Below are 16557 nucleotides of genomic sequence, written 5' to 3'. Positions count from 1 at the left end.
CTATTATGTCACCCCTTATTTTCATTAAACTAGACATACCCAATTCATGCAATCGTTCTTCATGTGTTGAGCCTCCAGTCCCCTAATCATCTTTGTTGCTTTTCTCTTTCTAGAATCTTCTAGAGTCTAGAGATTTCTGCTTGAAAAGATTTTTAGATGGGAAAGCACCAGAAAATCTGAGTTAGAAAACATCCTGGACTCAACAATGTCATGTTCCACCTTATCTGTCTATAAAACATCAATGCGTCTACAAAATCCCAAGGAATCAAACCTGACTTGAAAAAAAGATGCCATTATCCCCCCTATCTATCTATCTATCTATCTATCTATCTATCTATCTATCTATCTATCTATCTATCTATCTATTTTTGGAACTGAATCCTTCTGAAATCGATGGGACTCACAAACCAGCAGACTTCATTAGTCTCAAGACAGACCTTGTGAGTGATGTACCAAGCACTGACCATTTCTCCTGAGTAATAGAATCAAAATGACCTTTGTAACTTGGTGTGCTTTCCACCTGCCATAAATTATGAACTGCTCTTCACTGGGAAGATATTTCGTACATACATTATCAGCTCTCCACAAGACACAAAATTCTCTTCCAGAAAAACAGGTTATTCCCAATAGTCTATTGAGGATTCCCCATGTCAGGCCCAGTTACATTATCGTCTTTAGTGAGCTGAGCGGAATTACTTTCAGGATGTTCCAGGTCATTACATCCAGTCATCAGCAGCTATTTTCCAACTGCAGTAACCTTTGTAATAAAGGTGTTGTATGTCTTGTTACTATTGATTCCACATTTGCCATTGCACACTGCTCATGTAAACATGTGTAAAGCCAGATAGAAAACTGTTAAAACAGCAACCAATTTAGCAACTGGAAGAATGTAGAATAAAATAGAATAGAGCTGGAAGGGACCTTGGAGGTCTTCTAGTCCAGCTCCCTGCTCAAGCAGAAGAATCTATACCATCTCAGACAGTTGATTGTCTAGTCTTTTCTTAAAAACCTCCAGTGATGGAGTGTCCACAATTTCTGGAATACAAGTTGTTCCACTGGTTGATTGTCCTCACTGTCAGGAAGTTTCTCCTTAATTCCAGGTTGCTTCTCTCTTTGATCAGTTTCCAACCATTGTTTCTCATCCTTCCTTCTGGTGCTCTGATGAACAAAGTGACCCCCTCTTCCTTGTGGCAGCCCCTCCGATACTGGAATACTGCTTTCATGTCTTCCCTATTTCTTCTTTTCTTTAGACTAGCCAAACCCATGTAGATAAAACCTTTTAATGCAATAAGTGCAAATATGTCCGAACTCAGTCCAATGTATAAGCAAGGTGGTCGTTTGTATCTGCCATTGAAGATATCCATCTGAAAGTTACAAATGGTCTGGCCAGCCAAACCAATTGTCCTGAAAGCAGCTGTTGTATTAAAAAGATGTAATTTAAGTGAAATGGCCTGAACCTAAGCCTGGAGATGTATAGATAGAATAGATCCAAAGTTAGCTAACTATATTTGTGCAGCACTGAAATCAATGGCTTATATTTGTTGAAACTTTGAAAGAATAGACAGAACAATTTTAACTCTAGATCAGGGTGCCCTGATGTTGGGATGTTTGAGTCTGTCCAGAACCCTGTTGGACAGAGCAAATTTAAAGATAGAGAAACATAGTCACTAAGTTGTGCCTGACTATTCACAACTACACAGATCACAGCACTGCCCCCCCACCCTCCACTGTCTCCCAGAATTTGCTCAAATTTATTTTCATTCTGTCTAACACTATCTAACCATCTCATCCTCTGCCATCCCCTTCTACTTTTGCCTCCAATCTTTCCTAACATCACTGTCTTTTCCAATAAGTCCCGTCTTCTCCATTGGTGACCACTTGAGGCTCAGACAGATTTTTAGTTTCCGTCTTTAAGTTAGGAGACAGATATGTTGGGCTTAAATAGTGTTGAATCTTAAGCCCCTCCCACTTTGCCTCAGTCTAGGCCTCCCTAGGTCAAGACTTCCCATATTTGGAAAACATCATCTAAGGCAGTGGTTCTCAACATTTCTAATGCCGCGACCCCATAATACAGTTCCCCATGTTGTGGTGACCCCCAACCACTTATACATCACCGGGTGCCAGGGGTGTGGCCAAAGAAAAGGGGAAAAAAATGGCGGACAGCCTTGTTTGGCGACCCCCGTGAAATGGTCGTTCGACCCCAAATGGGGTCCCGACCCACAGGTTGAGAACCACTGAACTAAGGAGACAACCAGGATCCAAAATCATAACCTTAAGCCTTGAAGGAGAGAAATGTGCAGACTATTATATTTCCTTGGAATTGCATAGGCAATCTGATTTTTCTTACTTAGCACAAGGTCAAAAATTTACTTCTTTCAGGCTGAATATACATTTCTTTGGTATCTGAGTGGCTTTTAGTGATCTGATGGAAGAAGGCAGGGAAGCAAATCCATGAGGCTACCTTTTGTCTTGAGGATACTTCTATGGCTTGGGGTGCAATATATCTCCTGCACTAGTTTTTATCAAATGTCCTGACTTACATACCTTTTCCTGCATTATCTGTTCCAATCCATAGATTAATTATTTTTGCAGAGCTTTTCAAAAAAAGTAAAATAAAAAAAGTCGTCTTGCATCAAACAAATTTAATAAAGAAAGAAATAAAAGAATTGCTCACAAACAAAAAAAGCAGGGACACTGCAACCTTAGCAATGCCTTCTCTTTCTCCCCAATTACTCTAAACACTTAATTTACTCAGATCAATTTCTGTCTGAGGTTGATGGGAAGCCGCTTTTGGGCTTGCCTTTACAATGTTTTCTTTGTCTCCTGGAGATCAATTTGGTGCCATTGGCATTTTTCTTATCATTACTTCATACTTAATGACCCTTTTTATTCATGTAGGTCACCCTGATAGGCAGGGACAGCATCTTTTGGCTTGGATCCATTCTGACTTATTTTAATAACAATGAGCCCTTAGGCCTTGCTTTCTTCTTTAAAGCCAGCATTTATTTTGGATCTTGTTTGCTGCTTGCTTCCTGAAACATGAAGATTGGCTGAAGTTTCTATTGTGTTTTCCGGCTACGTGCATCCTCAATGTCAGAAAGAAGCTGTAGACAAAATACACACACACACACACACACACACACACACACACACACACACACACACAGAGTTACATCCTTTTCTATCTCTCTCTCTTCTCCCTAGAAGATATTTCAAAGCAGTAACTTCAAAGACTAGAAATGCTGAAAGTTATTTTACTCAGCTATAAGTAATGCAAAATGTGAAGACACAAATTAATGCACTTGGGTTTATTACAGTTTTCTATTTTGGAAAAAGCTGGGGGAATATTCCATATTTATCTCCAGACAGTATTTGACCACATACTGTGGTATTGATGGCAGTATCCATACCATTCTGTTTTAATTTCTTTTAAAGTAATATCTAAAATCAAAAAAATTGCCTTGTAAATATGGGGGGGCTCTCCTTTTAGCGATACTTATGATTATTCATGTTTCCTTCTACATATTACCACATCATTGTTTTTTTTATTTAGTTATTTATGCAAGAATATGAGAACATTATGAATTTGACTTAAAAAGCTTCTATAAATTTACCGATTCTGCTGCTTTGGATAGATTAGTATAGCCTCTAAAAAGTTAAGTTTTTAGAGTGAAATCTGGAATGCAAATGGTTTTGTATTTCTAAACTTCACAATATCACAACAATCTAGTCAGTTGTAATCCACTAAAGTAGAATCTGTCTAAGAGAATGGATTGTAATAGATGAAAACTAGCAAATAATTGTTAGGCTGCAGTATTTCTGCAGCCTTGTCTTGATTAAGCTTTGTTCTTTGCCTGCTCATGCTACTGAATAGCCCAAATAATAATGAGGCATAACATATATACTTATACAACTCATCATAGAATTATTTTTGGAATAAGAATGTTATGCAAAGAATGTGGAAAAAGTGGAAGAAATAAAAGGTTTGAGGTAAGACAGAGGATAGCAAACATCTAAATCTGAGTTTATACCAAAACTATACCTTTCTGTGCCTTAAATTGCTGGTTCATTTTTGGTTAAAGGATCTTAGAGTCTGTGAGCACACTTTGAAACCTCTTGCTGGAGACATACAGGTAAATGCATTTGGCTTGGAAGGTAGTCCTTAGTTTAGAAAACTTCACTACTATAAAATAATCTAAATGTTTGGGATAAACTGGACTTTGTTTTTTGCGTATAGCGGGTAAAACTGATTGGTGCTATCCTAAGCATTAACAAGGAATGATGCATGTTGCATGGGTGCAACAGGGGTACTCATTTCCCATCATCTTAGCTTGCACCATCAGTTCTACCAATTCTAGCAGGGAGGGTGTGCTCCAGTGGTGGGATTCAGCTGGTTTGCACCAGTTTGGCAGAACTGGTAGCTTTTTTTTTTTTTGTTGCCCAGGCCCAGAATGGACTTCCGGAAGCAGCATCCACACAGAGAACCAGTTGTTCACATATTTGAATCCAACCACTGGCGTGCTCCAATATCACCTGGAGTCATACCCTGACCTTTTATCCATTGGTAAAAACTGGCTGTCCTTAAGGCTTTTAGGGTGGCTGGTTCAGCTAGATTTGCAGGTTAATACTATTTTTATGAATTGGAATTATATTTGTGTCCTTGGGCCTTATGGCTATTAAATTGTTTTTAACTCATGTACACCCTTATTTCTCAGAAGGGGAACCACACAATTTGTTTAAATAAATAAATAAGGCTGAAGCTTACTTATAGAATGTATTATGTGATAAGTGTATAATAAGTAAAATACATTAGTAAACACAACGGCTAATTATGGGAGTAGTGCACACAGTGAAATCTGATTCAATGGACTTTGGGTGCAGTAGACCATATTTTATAAACATCCCTTTCCTCAAAATAACATGTCCCTTTCATTCAAAGAAATCTGGACAAGGCACTTCATTTTATGTTAATTTGGTCTTAATTTTATGACATCTGTTGCAATTATCATAATTTGTATGATGTTCTCATTATGCAAATGAGGCAAATCGCATAATTTATATAATGGCATCATTATAGAAATCATCATGATGATATACTTTCATATTTAACAAACATTTGGGATTAACAGACCTTCCTCCCCTTGCAGATGGTCTGTTAGAATATATTCTCTTGTTTTTTGAGACTCCATAAGTTCAGCTTTCACCTGTTTCTGTGCGCAAGTTCACTTCTCTGCAACTGATATATTTTTGTATCCAAAGGAAAAACATGTAGACATTTAAACATGTTAGCATTACAATTCTTTACGAGTCCTGGTAATTCAGGTGTGACAGAAACATCCATGCATTCTACTTCACTGCTGTGAAACTCAAAATACATGCATGTTTGTCTTTGGTGATTTTACATGTGTAAGACAGTGAGGAAGTAGAGATGGAAAATGTAAAGTAACAAATGAGCATGAGGATGAATAAAGCTAAATATTCTTCCTGCAATCTCTCTCTCTCTCTCTCTCCCTCCCTCCCACCCTCCCTCCCTCCCTCCCTCCCTCCCCCCCCTCTCTCTTTTATTTCCAGCCAGCTATCCTTGTACAGCATTAGAGCTAAGAGATAGGAGGAAGTAGGCAGATTAGAGATGAAGAACAGGTCAAAAAAATTTTTCAGTTCCCTCTAACTAACAGCATCCCTTTTGTCGCAATTATATTAACTCCTTGTCCCTCATTTTATTTGTTGTTAAACTTAAAGCTAAGCAAATGAGAGTGTTTAGTGATCATATAGGATTCGGTAAAGCTAAACAGGAAATTGATGGAAACTATTCAAGATATAGTCTACCAGGAGCATCAAAAGTTATAATGTACCTTGATGTATAACATCAAGCAAACATAAAGTAGAAAACAATATCCTAATCAAGGAGAAAATTGATTCCCACCAACACTGACAGGACAAGCTACTATATATAAACAGGGAGCAAAATCCAGATTTGCTTGCACTGATGATATTACCTAATTCTGCAATGAAATGTCTTCTAGTAGCAATCAAAATCAGAGAGCACCAAAGATTCCACATGCATATTGTTAATACAAAGTTATCACCTTGACAAATATAAAGTTAGCACCTTCAAATACAAGCTGCTACTTGGAGATCAACTTGAGTAAATAAACTAAAATATGAAAAAATACAGCAACCAATATTTATTTACATAGGCCAGGATAGATTGGAACAATGCAACTAAACCTCATACCTGACTATAGATTTCCTATTGGCATCTGATTGGCCAGGTGTCCCCAAGGTGTGGGAACAGCATCTTGACTAGTTTGGTTTTGAGTCTGACCTCACATCATTTTTCTTATAGTCAAATGTATATTTTTTCATATAGCTCAATTTTCAATCCTTCAACATCAAAGAAGGTGCAGGGTCTCCCAGAAGATGGCAGCCATCACATTTATTTAGAGACATTCTAGTGAATGCATTGTGGCTTTTCAGACGTTACTGAACTAAACCTCTAAGTATCCTAAGACAGTGGTTCTCAACCTTCTTAATGCCGCGACCCCCAACCGGTCGTAAGTCGAGGACTAAACCGGTCGTAAGTCGAGGACTAAACCAGTCGTAAGTCGAGGACTACCTAACCGGTCGTAAGACGAGGACTTTCCCTGCCGGGGAGCGCTGCGCATGCGTGGTGCCACCCCCTGCGTTGGCCGAGGCGTAGCTGGCAAGTGGCAGAGACGGAGCAGGCCAACCACTGGCTGGGCCACCAGCTGGCCCAGCCCAAGGGAGGTAAGGCACCCGCCGGAAAAAGGAAAAAAAATGGCAGACAGCCTTGCTTGGCGTGAAATGGTCGATCGACCCCAAATGGGGTCACGACCCATAGGTTGAGAACCGCTGTCCTAAGATCTATGACCAATATTGATGGCAGTTCAGCGGCAAAGTTGGGCATTCTGGCTTAATAGCATCTTGAAGACCATAGTTTATTTAATGAAGATATACTATTTTTGGAAACATGCAGAAGACTAGACAATGGCTAGACAATGGCTTAGAATGATGGTGACACAATTCCCTATTCCTTTTTACTTATTAAAAAAGCTTCAGAAATGTGTGTAAGTGGATCATTTAGGTTGTTTTTTCATTATTCATTGAAGTTCCTTCCTCCAAGAGGTGATTTTTTTTTTCCTTCCTAAAATCTCCATATTCCCTACTGTGTAGAAAGTAGAAGGATAAAGAACTAAATCCCTTCTCCTGCCATAAACATCTGCGTTGGAGAGTCAAATGGCTGCTTTTTAGAAAGTAAAAAGTTAGATTCAAAAAAGCCTTTAATGTAACCTGCAGTTTGATCTTCTTTCTGGTTGACTATCAGCATCATTGACAAGAATATTAAAAAAGTATCTTCAAAGAACCAAACATGTCAGCTTGTAGAAACAGTCTGCAATTAAAAGGCCCTATACTGATCGATGCAATAAAAAGCCAATAAAGACAATAAAAAGCCAAAGAGATACTGGAATGGTTCCTTATCTGACCTCTTCTATGATCTCAAACAACCTGTTTTTAATTCATTCTCTTTTCCTCCGTTCTCTTTTTTCCTGTGAAAAAGGTGCAATTCTCACCACAAGAGGGAGTCAGAACTCAGCAGTAATCCACCTTAATCTGCTGTTCTGCATTCAGGGGATAAAAAGTGATTGTAACAAATTTAAACCTTCCTAGATGTAGAAATGAACATTAGCCACAAATGGATAAAGAATGCAATTTTGGAAGTTTCCAAAGGGATACAGACAGGAAACGGCAGCTTTAATGAGCATTCTCACATTTTGAAATATGGGCCTTGCTTTCATTCAGAGCTGCAGAAAATGGATGTGAAAATGTCTGCTTTTAAAGCCATCTTTATGAGCTGATGACTCTAGACAGAGACAATAAGTTTTCTTTTAATAAAAAGTTGCTCTTTTGCTCACAAAAAGTTGCTCTTTTCCCAAACAAGCCCCTCTTGCAATGATGCCTCAGAGTAATAATAATTCAGTAGGTGGAGCAACTCTCACCACTGATTCTCAAGAAAAGTTGCTGTAAATTAGTAAATGACTTAGTTATTTGGGTCAGTATTTTGAGCCATACTCGGTCCGACTATCTTCATAGTCTGAAAAAACCTGTCCCTTAATCAGTGTTTGAAATGCCAGAAACAAATACTCTTAAGATATACAAACACTTTTTTGAATGAAACATGTCCTGCACATGCACATGTTTTTTAAAATGAAAATCAGTGATGGGCCTGCTCATATATCAAGCAATGTCCCTTGACTTTTCAAATGAAGAAGCAGGAAATTAATGGAGACACTATAGCTATGATCTAGCCAAGGTTATTTTTTTCCTCCCCATTTATTTCAAGGACAGATTTATAACACACTCTTACGTATTTTCAATCATAAGTACAATGCCTGTTCTAAGATATTTTGCACATCACTGTTCTAAGATACTTTGCATATCACTGTGTCTCCAAACTTCTCAAACTGAAACCAATGGGATTTACTGTACTAAGTTGGTTGCCAATATAATTGAGGATAATTTTATTAACATATGTACTATATGTGTGCATATGTATGAAGTAGATGTATTTCTATCCAAGCACTATCATGTTAGCAAAATATAACTTTGTTATTACTTTCAAAGGATGCATATATGTTTGGGGAAATTTTTAATTTTTTTGAAATTTTGAAATTTGAAATTTTTCTAATAAACAGCTGCTGCTGTTTTAAACTAGCATTATTCACTTTTAAATTAATTTTTTTGCATTTCATTATTGTCTTGAGTATCATTTTTGGCAGGAGGACAGGACATAAATCCAAATAATAATAAAAACATCAGTAATACTACAAATCATATTTTCAAATACTTTATTAAAGAAGCAAAGTGTTTATAAAGCTCTCTTTTTTAAATAGAGGGGTTCAGTTCAGGAAGGCTAATTTTAAACAGAGGTTTCTGAGTTAAAAACATATAATGAGGTAATTATTATTGCCTTTACCTTCTGTATTTAATTTCCTTTGGATCTCATTGTTTACAGTTGCCTGTTTCTACCAGGAAGGCAGCAAGTTCTGATAATATATCTTTCTATGTTTCTGAAAAAGTGGATTAGTTTATGGAAGCAAATATCAAATGTATGTGTGGTTTTGTATTGTTATCAAAGATTTTTGTTCTTTTTGGTTTTTCTTTACCGTTGTGTGATTCTTTTCGTGTTCTCATAGCATCATCTGCCATCATTTGTTGTTATGCTGAACTACTGTATTTGCTAATACTTGCTTGTTTGTCTTCCACAACATGAAAATATTTCAGTAAGTGCCTTGGAATGGCGGCATAATAGCCCAGCGGTTAAGACAGCTAGAAAGCTTATAGCTTAGGTTCAAGACACAAAAATCACACAATGGGGTGAGTGTCCGTCTTCACCTAGCTCCTGCCCATCTAGGAGCTTGAAAGCATGCAGATGCGAGTAGATAAATAGGCACCACTTCAACAGGAGGAAATAGTGCTCCATGACGTCTTGCTGGCCACATGACCACGGAAACATCTTTGGAGAACGCTGGATTAATGGCCTTGAAATGGAGATGAGTGGCGCCCCCTATAGTCAGCAATGATTAGTGGAGTAAATCCACAGGGACCCCTTTCCTTTCTTGTTCCTTGAAAAGCAAATTAGATCTGTGTGAATTTGCCCATTTTGGCTTCTCCCAGCCTTTTTTCCAATCTTCATTTTATACTGTCTCTATGCCAGTTGTGATTTTCTTTAAAAAGTATGAAGGAAAATTCGTATGCATTTATATATAGGCTTTTGGTAATATACACCTTTTTGAATGCAGTTTTCCTAACATACGTACCTTTCCAAATAACTTTCTCTCTTTAAATTCATTTCTGTAAGTGGTTTTCATAATATATGCACTGTGCATATGTTACTCCTCATGTATGCAATTATGTACTGTTTTTGATAGAACTATATCACATAATTTGAAAAAAAAAAGAATATTATATGGAGCCATAAATAGGTGCTGAGCAACGTTCAGAATATGGAAATGATGTAGGACAATAAATCGAAGACATTTGTCCTTCATTTCTAAGGGAGATTTTCTTGCCTGCTTAGCATCATAACAATGGAGACATGAATAAAGTAGCTACACCTTTATTAATATTTACCAATTGTGAGCTTCAGTAACATCATAGAGGAAGGGAGTTGTCATGTACCTGCCTTGCACATTTCCTATTTCCCAAAAAGCGGTAGGGCAGGAAAAAGTTTCTCCATCCTTGTAGTTGCAGTCACAGTAATGGTGCATTTGTCTGTTATCCTTCTCTGAATGTCCAAAGAACCCAGCAAGGGCAAAAATGACTGCACAGAGGAACAGCTGGCTTTCTAATCATTGCTGCTGATGATATAGGCTTTGCTTGTGGGAACATGACATTGATGCTGGGAAACAGCTTTGCTTCTGTGGGTGTTAAATGACTGCCCGGTTGCCTACAGAGAGATGACAGACAGTGATGAAAATTTGATGGCAGTTGCAATGGAATGCTCCTATGACTAAATGTTTAATAGGGGTTGGGAAAGGAGGAACAATGGTGCTTTTTCTGTTCCCCAGGACTTTGCCCCCATGGAGATGCTTCATTCATAACCTCCCCGGAATCTCTGCCTGAATCTCTAATAGTTGGAAAAAAAGAATACGAACATGCTGATGAAACTCAGCCATCCAGTAGAAAATACCGCTGCTACTATTTATTGTGCTTCTTCAGCCATTCTTTGACCCTGCAAGGAACAAGTATTTCATGAGCATTTTCCTGTGGTAATAATAAGTGAAGCATATTCTTAAGTTCCAAAAACCAAAACTTGACCTACCTTTATTTGGAGTTTGTGCTCAAAGGATATCCTTTCGTGCATAGGACAGATTTATTTTAATGTCCTTTGTCTGGGGCATACATCTGCAATCTGTTAAATAATAGGAGACTGTGAAATCAATATAATTCCCCCATAATTCCAGGGAAGGGAAGTTCTGTAACTGTGAGATTATGAGCACTCTCCATTACTCCCTGTGTTTGCCAGGAAACCTTGTTGGAAGTAATTCCAATTTATATTTTGAGGGATGCTCACTTTCCTTTCAGATAGATCTCTTCCTTGCTTACCTAGATGAGATGTCTTTGTGTTTGCAGACTCAATTAAACAATAGTGTTAAGATTTATCGAGCATGTGAGCTCAAAGTATCTCTAAAGTCTATGGGAAAATGGTGCTCTTTTCCAATCTACTGTACATACATTTTATAATGACCACTTGATTATTAAAATATATTCCCTCTATGTTAATTTCTATTATTGTGCATTCTATGTTCTATATGTTGAGTGCTTCATCACTGAATATACAATCATCAAATCCACACTTGTTGGGACAGTGTAATATAGCCCACATTCAGCCTCTTCAAAGTGAGATCTTCTCCCATAACCTGAATTTATATACTCCTGGTGGTGAGCTTTGTTCATCTGGAGCAAATCAAGTAACCTTTGAGTCACATTCAGCTCCTGGTGACTTAATGGATACATTCATGGAGTTTTCTTGAAAACAATATAAAAATAATTTGCTGGATTATTGGAAGAATCCTAAAATGCAAGGAAAAATTATTTTCAGGATTTTGGTTATACTTAGGATTGGAGTTTTCATTAACCCATGCCAACTCTTACTTGTGCCTATTTTTCTATCCATATAATGTAAAAGATTCATGATAGGTTAATTCTAACTCTACAATGCATTAATTTCTTTCCTCTTCTAATATTTCATAATTCCATTTTGCTTTTCCTGCTTGTACTTTCAGTATTCCACCATTGGAAAAGTATGTGGCACTGACAAGTTCTACTGATGCAAAATTTCCACTAATTTTCCGCTTGTCTTAGTGTCTTTACTGGAGACACTGACAGATGTTCAAGATGTTTCTTCAGAGTGTTCCAAGAAAGTTCTGTTTATCTAAATGGGTTATTGTAATAAGTAGGGAAAGGTACATATACTATATATACTTGCAGATAAACCCATCTGCTGGTAAGCTGACCCTCATTTTTAACCCAAGTACCATGAAAAAGGCCTCGCCCACTGATAAACCAAGCTCAACATTTTCATATGTTTTAATTTTCACAATTGACTTATCTGCGGGTAGTGTATTTTTTTAAATGATATTTTGGATAAAAATTCAAGGGTCTGTTTATCACTTTAAAATCTGAAGAAAAGACTACTATATAGATTTGTGCTTCCACAGAGAGTTAAACCGAATTTTGGGAGGGAGGGTGCACTTTGGCACCTAAAATTCTTGGTTTATCCACCAGTATACAGGGTAACTTTTTCTGATTCCCATGGAATGAACAATTTCAACAACGAAACATATTTCCCAGTTAGGTTGGGTCAATCCAGAGATTGATTAATCTTTCAGTTTTGGCTTCTGACAGCTTCTTATTTTTCCAGGCTTCATTGGTTTCTTCCATTTCCACACCAGTTTGAAACATTAAGACATAATTTGTGTGAAAATTCATACTTTTTTTCTGCTCACTGTTTGTAATATTCAGATTTCTGTACTATATGTGTTATATCCATTTAAGACAATGCATTTTGTATATTTTCATTAATCAATGAAGGTCTGATTTTGAGAACTGCTTTGCAAAATTTGGAGAATGATGAATCTGGAAATATAATGGAGGCTTGAGTATAGGTCCAAAAGGGTGGCATTTACAGTAGTACAGTAGATTTGAGTTGCAAGGTCAATCAGCTGAATTTTTCCCTATCTGAGACTCCAGCCAATATTTTTCTTTAGTTAAAATACCCTCTAATCTGATTCTTTAAATGTAGCCATTTGGGAATGCCTTTAATATATTTCTGAAATGGCATGTGGAGAAGAACTTGTAGATGATATTTGCTCAAACTATCTTTAGATAAAGTCTATTATAGTTTTGACCTATTACTGTTTTTATTCCCCTTTTGTGCATCTGTTCCACTGATGCACATATACTGTTTAATTGGACCACTTGGTTCCACATATTTGTTCAATAAGCCTTGATTTTGTGGCCAGAAATGGTATAGAAAATGTCAAACATGGTTTTTTAAAATAGATACATTCACAGCATGTAAATATGTAATACTGAAATTTGTGTAATGCATTTTAACCCAGAATAATGTTAAAAGATGACTGTACTATAAAATAGCCCATTCTAATTCAACAAACTGACTACTGTACAAGGCAAAAATGAAAAAAAATGCAAGCTAAGGTTAGTAGATTTGGCATGCAAAATAAAATATTTTTTAAAAAGCTCCACAAAAACTATAATGAAAATTGTCAGAAGAGTTAAAATTGAAATATATTTTCCAATTACACATAGTTTACACATTGGGTAAACTAATAAATATGTAGCAAAACATCTCTTTTGGAGGATTTTCTTTCCAGGTATGGATCATAGGTCTTATTTTGTGATCCTGAAATACCACATGAATACTTCTTTCCTCTAATTTATGAGTAGTCAGTAAATTCTAACATAAATGGGAAAAATCTGAAAGCAGATGAAGGTCTTAAGAGGAAAACCTATGAGGTGCTCTATTTTTTTCCCAACTTTCTTTTTCAAAAGCTTAGGAAAAGCAGAAGAAATTTTACTTGAATAGAGGAAGAGTCCAAGACAAAACAGCTACCAAGAAGGACAACACTGAAAGAAAATTCAGGTAACAAAATCAATCAATCAATCAATGTAACCATCTTAGTTATTTTAGTTACTAACTAAAAACTAGCAACACTTTCGTAGTAGAGTACACAAAATTGGATTGTTTTCTTGCTTCAGCATCCAAATATTCCACATGAATATATAATCAGCAAAACACCACCAACTTTTTCCTTTATCTCAGTCATTTGATTGACGACATCTTTAATATTTGTGTGAAGTTTAAGGGTGAAATCTGGGATATAGACTCATACATTTAAAAGAATGATGTCCTCTTTGTCTAACTGTAACTCAATGGGGGGGGGAGATAAAAAGGATACCCCCATCATATCTGAGTTATGACATCTTTCTTAAGAGCAAATGTACTTTGGTAATAAAAACAAGAATAGGGATCTACATTCTTTACTTATGGAAGTACTATTAATTTGTAGCTGAAATATTGACAGTCTTTCAAAGGTATCTATGCTCAACTTTCCTTTTTAGAAATTAACTCATCTGGTGGCTCTTAGTTATGCAAAAAGGGAAGAAAATGCTAACATCTTTGCACATGGCTTCAGCAAGGAATGAGACATTGCTGAAGTACAGCACCCTCTGGGCGAGCGTTCTGATAAAGTCACAATTTATGGCTAGAACACAAGAAATCACATTAATTTTACAGAATCCCTTCAGCTCGGTGGTGGCTACCTCACATCTCTCACCTGTGGCAAATGATTACATTTGCTCCTGCTGGGAATGTGACTGGGCAGACGAATGTTAAAGAGGGCCTGCAGCGCAGCCTGTGCTGCTTGACCTTTAGCCAGCTTCTTGCTACGTCCCGAGCCTTCAAATGTTCTCCCATCCACTCTCACAGCCATCACAAAACTCTTGATATGCTGCTTCTCCACAGTCTCCGAAAGGCAGACGTACCTCAGTCCTGACCGCAGCTCATTGAGCAACACCACTGGGTTCTTTTCACTCTTGGCTGTGGACGCCATCTTGTGCTTGTTTTGTTTAGGGTGGCCCATGAAGTCCAACGTGTGGTAGAATAACTTCCCTTGACGGCAGGCCTTGGAAAGCCATTCGTTATTAACCGGGCTACAGACTGAGAATTCCTTATTGTGTGCAGATGGTTCAAACTCCTTGAACAGAGTGTCTGGAAAGTCTTCCAGGTCTGACGTAAAGTCTGTAGAAGGGTTGAAACAATTTCCCATGGCAAAGTGAGCTTGAGATGCATTGGGAAACTGCACAAATGACTTGAGGGCTTGTTCGGCGGCTCTCATTTTAGCTTTCTTTTTTGTTGGACCAGTGCCTTCAAATGTATGTCCATTGACCTCCACAGCAACTGCAAATACTGGAGCGTGGACAGGACCTGTTTGGGAAGTCATTTTATATTGTAAGCCAGGTTTAAGTTCATGCAGCTGAACCAGGGCATTCTTTGGTGTTACAGACCATGAGATCTTCTTGCAGATGAGCTGAAATTTGCAGAAATGTCCACTGTTGCCCTCTTCTAGAGGCCTTTTTCTTTTGACCCTGGAAGCTGCTACTCTTGATCTTTCATTAGAAGTAACTGAATGATCTTCTAAATTGCCAATGTTACGGTTCTCCTTTACTTCAGCACTGCTTATATCTGTTTGGAAAAAGAAAGCAAAAAAAAAAAAAAAGCCCACTAACATTACTGGAACTAATGCAAAATGTACACACAAAAGTTCAAATGTATTGGTATAAATCTTGATTGAGATTATTTTTTAATCAGTTTGGCAAAACCTAGTTATATGGATAAGAATATTTTTTTCTTTCTTCAAATATGTGAATTATTGAGTGTTGTAATGAATGTTGTAAGGTTTACAACAGATAGCAGACTTTTACACACATAGCTAAATCATTACCCTATTACAAGATACAATACTGACTACTAATAAACATTGTTTTAAAGGGAGATTAAACTAATTTATAGAAAGTAAGCTTACTAATCAGTACAAGACAACTGTATACTACAACTAGGATCAAGGTCACCATGAACATATATCTGAATACCATCTCCTGGGAAAATAGCTATATCTTACTGCTGTACTTCCCACAGACATCTGGCTTGGCAATCCCATAAAACAGGATGTTGGACCAACTATACAGTCATCTGCTTTAATCTAGTAATGCTCTTATAGTCAATGTCAATGAACGATTCCAGGAGATAATGAATGCTTGGGTGGGAGCATAATTCTGCCTGCTCTGATTCAGCTGGAGATGGGCTCTCTTTTAAAGAAGCTCACCCTGATAACTTGATCATCTTTTAACGATTATAATTTACGTTTTCTTCTTAAAGTAGTAGTTGAGATGGGCAGCAGCTGCTTGGAAGAATCTAGATTATCTTGTTTCTACTAGGAAACAAGATGATCTAGATTCTTTTCAACCAATATTCAAGCCTTTCCTGGGACAGAAATGACATTAGTTGCTGAGGAAGTGTGCACCTCTTGGTCCTACTAAGCCCTTCAAAGGCATTCCATCCACTAAGCCTTTCAAAACCATTCTACCATGGTCTTATTCTGGGCCATCAGCAAAGGTTGGGGCAGAGGCTTATGATATGGTTAGAGCCAGTGTTTCTCAACCTTGACAATTTTAAGGCATGTAGACTTCAACTCCCAGAATTCTACAGCCAGCATTGCTGGCTGTGGAATTCTGGGAGTTGAAGTCCACATGCCTTAAAATTGTTAAGGTTGAGAAACACTGGGTTAGGCCTTCAGCAAGGGTTAAAGCAGGGTCAGTTCCACTTATATTCTCCAATCCTTTGCAGATGTTCCAGAGGCTGCAGATAGCACAAAAGGTGGCAATATGATTAATGTTGGGACAATCCCACCATTTCAAAATAATATCCATTTTAAAGTTGTTACACTGGTTACC

The 16557-nt window shown here is 37.4% G+C and overlaps 1 protein-coding gene across 1 annotated transcript in view; it reads right to left on the bottom strand.

Annotated features, from left to right (window-relative positions):
• The window catches only part of ADARB2 (adenosine deaminase RNA specific B2 (inactive)), a 325410-nt gene that overhangs the window by 138874 nt on the left and 169979 nt on the right, over positions 1 to 16557 (bottom strand). Inside the window, exon 3 of the mRNA XM_039352480.1 lies at positions 14382 to 15289. Coding sequence (XP_039208414.1) covers positions 14382 to 15289 — 908 coding nt within the window. The remainder of the gene's footprint in view (positions 1 to 14381; positions 15290 to 16557) is intronic.

The sequence above is a fragment of the Crotalus tigris genome, unplaced genomic scaffold (genome assembly GCF_016545835.1).
Source record: "Crotalus tigris isolate CLP2741 ecotype Arizona unplaced genomic scaffold, ASM1654583v1 scf7180000018435.730608, whole genome shotgun sequence".
In the NCBI taxonomy this organism is placed as follows: domain Eukaryota; kingdom Metazoa; phylum Chordata; class Lepidosauria; order Squamata; family Viperidae; genus Crotalus; species Crotalus tigris.
Note: the sequence above shows the minus strand (reverse complement) of the source record. Positions and strands in the feature narration are given on the sequence as shown.